Source organism: Oryzias melastigma, linkage group LG2 (genome assembly GCF_002922805.2).
Source record: "Oryzias melastigma strain HK-1 linkage group LG2, ASM292280v2, whole genome shotgun sequence".
Lineage (NCBI taxonomy): Eukaryota > Metazoa > Chordata > Actinopteri > Beloniformes > Adrianichthyidae > Oryzias > Oryzias melastigma.
This window is the reverse complement of record NC_050513.1, coordinates 17,414,849-17,417,202: the sequence shown is the minus strand read 5'-3', so window position 1 is coordinate 17,417,202 and position 2,354 is coordinate 17,414,849. Positions and strand designations below refer to the sequence as shown.

The following is a 2,354-nucleotide window of genomic DNA, read 5'->3' as shown; positions in this document are numbered from 1 at the left end:
AGCATCTGCGACACGTCTGTTGGTGTTCTGGTGTTAGACTTCCTCCCGGCTAATGATTTTCAGCCGCCATCTTTTCTGCCACATGCTAGCTACATATAAGCCTCCGTTTCTGAAATTAAAAACCTAACAAATACGAACATTTTATGGAAGCTAATATAAAATATACTGATATTCAGTTGACAAACCGTTCAGACACAATGCATTGTGGTCTATATTTGCCAATCTAGTGAGCATCAATATACAATAGGTTTTTGCAATGATTTCTGGGAAATTTCCAGGGCATTGACTTTAAAATTTTGTAGATTTGGACACCAAAAAATGGCAAACGTCATAAATAGTACACTAAATTGTCAAGAAATTCGGACAGAACTTACGATCGTCCTTATAGTGCTGGACCTCAGATCCTCGTGTGCCGATCAGAATCGTGAGTGGGTGGTATCTGGACCGTCTCACGAACCAACACAGTCTCACGAACCTACTCGTCACTTATGGACGTCACTTTTTGACATTTTGGGTGTCCCCAACTTGTCGTTTTTTGACAGTAAAAGGGGTCCACAATCCTCAGGACGTGGTACCGGACGGGGACTGGTCCTCAGGACGCGGAGCACACTGGCACCCTAACCCCGATCCCAGGACTGGATGTGATACTGTTTATGGTTCCCAACGTGAAACTGACTCGGATGTGGTACCTGACTCGAGCCGGTACCGGGTTAGGGTAACAGTGCGCTACGCATCCCATGTGGACCAGTTCTAGTTAGTGGCCTACCCATAATTCAATGGGAACAGCCAGCATGACAAAAAACGTCAAGTCAAAATGTCAGTTTTTGACGCCAAGGGGTCCTTAACCAAACGTCGACATGTGACGACTTGGGAATGAGAACGTGTTGCACAAACACACTGTCCTGATCCACTGATGTCATCGGTTGGTTGTTTTTAACACTGAGACCAGCTTGTTTTTCCATGAAATTCCCCTTCGTTCTGAACCCTTCCACCGTTGATCTCTTCTTCATTTCCTGGTTTCTCTCCTGCGGTCGGATGGCTCCTCCGATAGTCTCTGCTCACTTCAATCTTTTCTTCACATTTGCTTCCTCGTCTTTGACTTCAGGAATGTTGACAGCGTTGATGCTCGGCTGTTGGTCAAACGCGGTCGTTCACGTGTCCATGTCGCCTTAACTCTGCCGTTACTTTTTTTAAAATAAAGTTTCAGAGTATTGTCCTTTCCTTTCTCCAGAACGTCTGACCGAAATTATTCCTAAATTGTCCTTTTGTAAGTCTTTAGTCGCATACGCCCACTTCGGTTTCACGCTTTTACCACCTTAGACGTCTAACGTCTTCAGTCGTAGAGGAGCTGGAGCGTTTTCCATTTCGAGTTTTTGTTTTGTTTTTAAAGTTGTGCGGCATGGCGAGCTTTTACTGTGGTCGAATAAAGTGGAGTCTTCACTGGAGGTCTGAGATGGTTTATTCCATGAAAATGGTTTCTGACACCACCGTAAACAAACATCAGAGCTTATCGGGACGAAGCGAAAACAAAAAGCCCAAACCCAGATGACAGAAAACATGGAGTCAATTCACCGTCTTTTTATTTTACCTCGCCGTCACCAAGTGATGCTTACGTCCAAAAACTCTCTTGTAATTGACACTATTCTATAATTTTTCACAATATAATTTTCAAAATAAAACACATCCATCTCTTCATGTTTACATAGTGAATTAAAAAGAAAAACTCCTTTTCAAAAACCTTTTTAGCTACATTGACAGCATCTCATTCTAGAATCCATTTTGAGATGCTTTTATTTTCATGTTTTGGGACATATCTAGAGCCTAAACCTCTGGAAGAAGACATCACTTTGGTAATTATTTTATATATTTTTTACAATACTGTTTGGATTTTTACTTGATTCTCTGTAAATGAGGATTGTTAAAAGTGCTTTATAAATAAAGTTGGAATGGAACCAAGAGCCATAACAAAAAGGAGGAGTCCTACCAGGATCCAAATAAATGCAAATGAATCTATTTATTACATAAAAACAGATATTCTCTCCTGGAGCTTTTTAAATAAAACCATTTTGAATCTGAGATTTCACAATAAAAGCTTTTTCTTGCTCGTTGTCACATTTAAATTCCTACAGTGAAGGCCACACACACACTAGCAGGGTGAGTTGTGTGTGAGGATTTGCTGTTTGATGTGAAACATTTGCTGAAGAAACCAGAGCAGCGCGTCGATCCGGCTTCAGTTTTCATCCTGTAAGTCTCCACACATCTGAGGAGGAGGAGGAAAAGTTATTGATTTGAGGGATTTGAGGGAAGAGTGACGTGAAAAGTGGAGGAAATGATCGCTGTAGCTAGTGCGTAAA

The 2,354-nt window shown here is 41.5% G+C and overlaps 1 protein-coding gene across 2 annotated transcripts in view; it reads right to left on the bottom strand.

Annotated features, from left to right (window-relative positions):
- Positions 1-1,441: 1,441 nt before the first annotated feature.
- stat1a (signal transducer and activator of transcription 1a) overlaps positions 1,442-2,354 on the bottom strand; it is a gene marked incomplete in the record, with an annotated part of 14,997 nt that continues 14,084 nt past the window's right edge. For both annotated transcript variants that reach the window (XM_024288958.1, XM_036216011.1), the window contains 1 exon segment: positions 1,442-2,260. In XM_024288958.1, the coding sequence (XP_024144726.1) occupies positions 2,231-2,260 (30 nt within the window).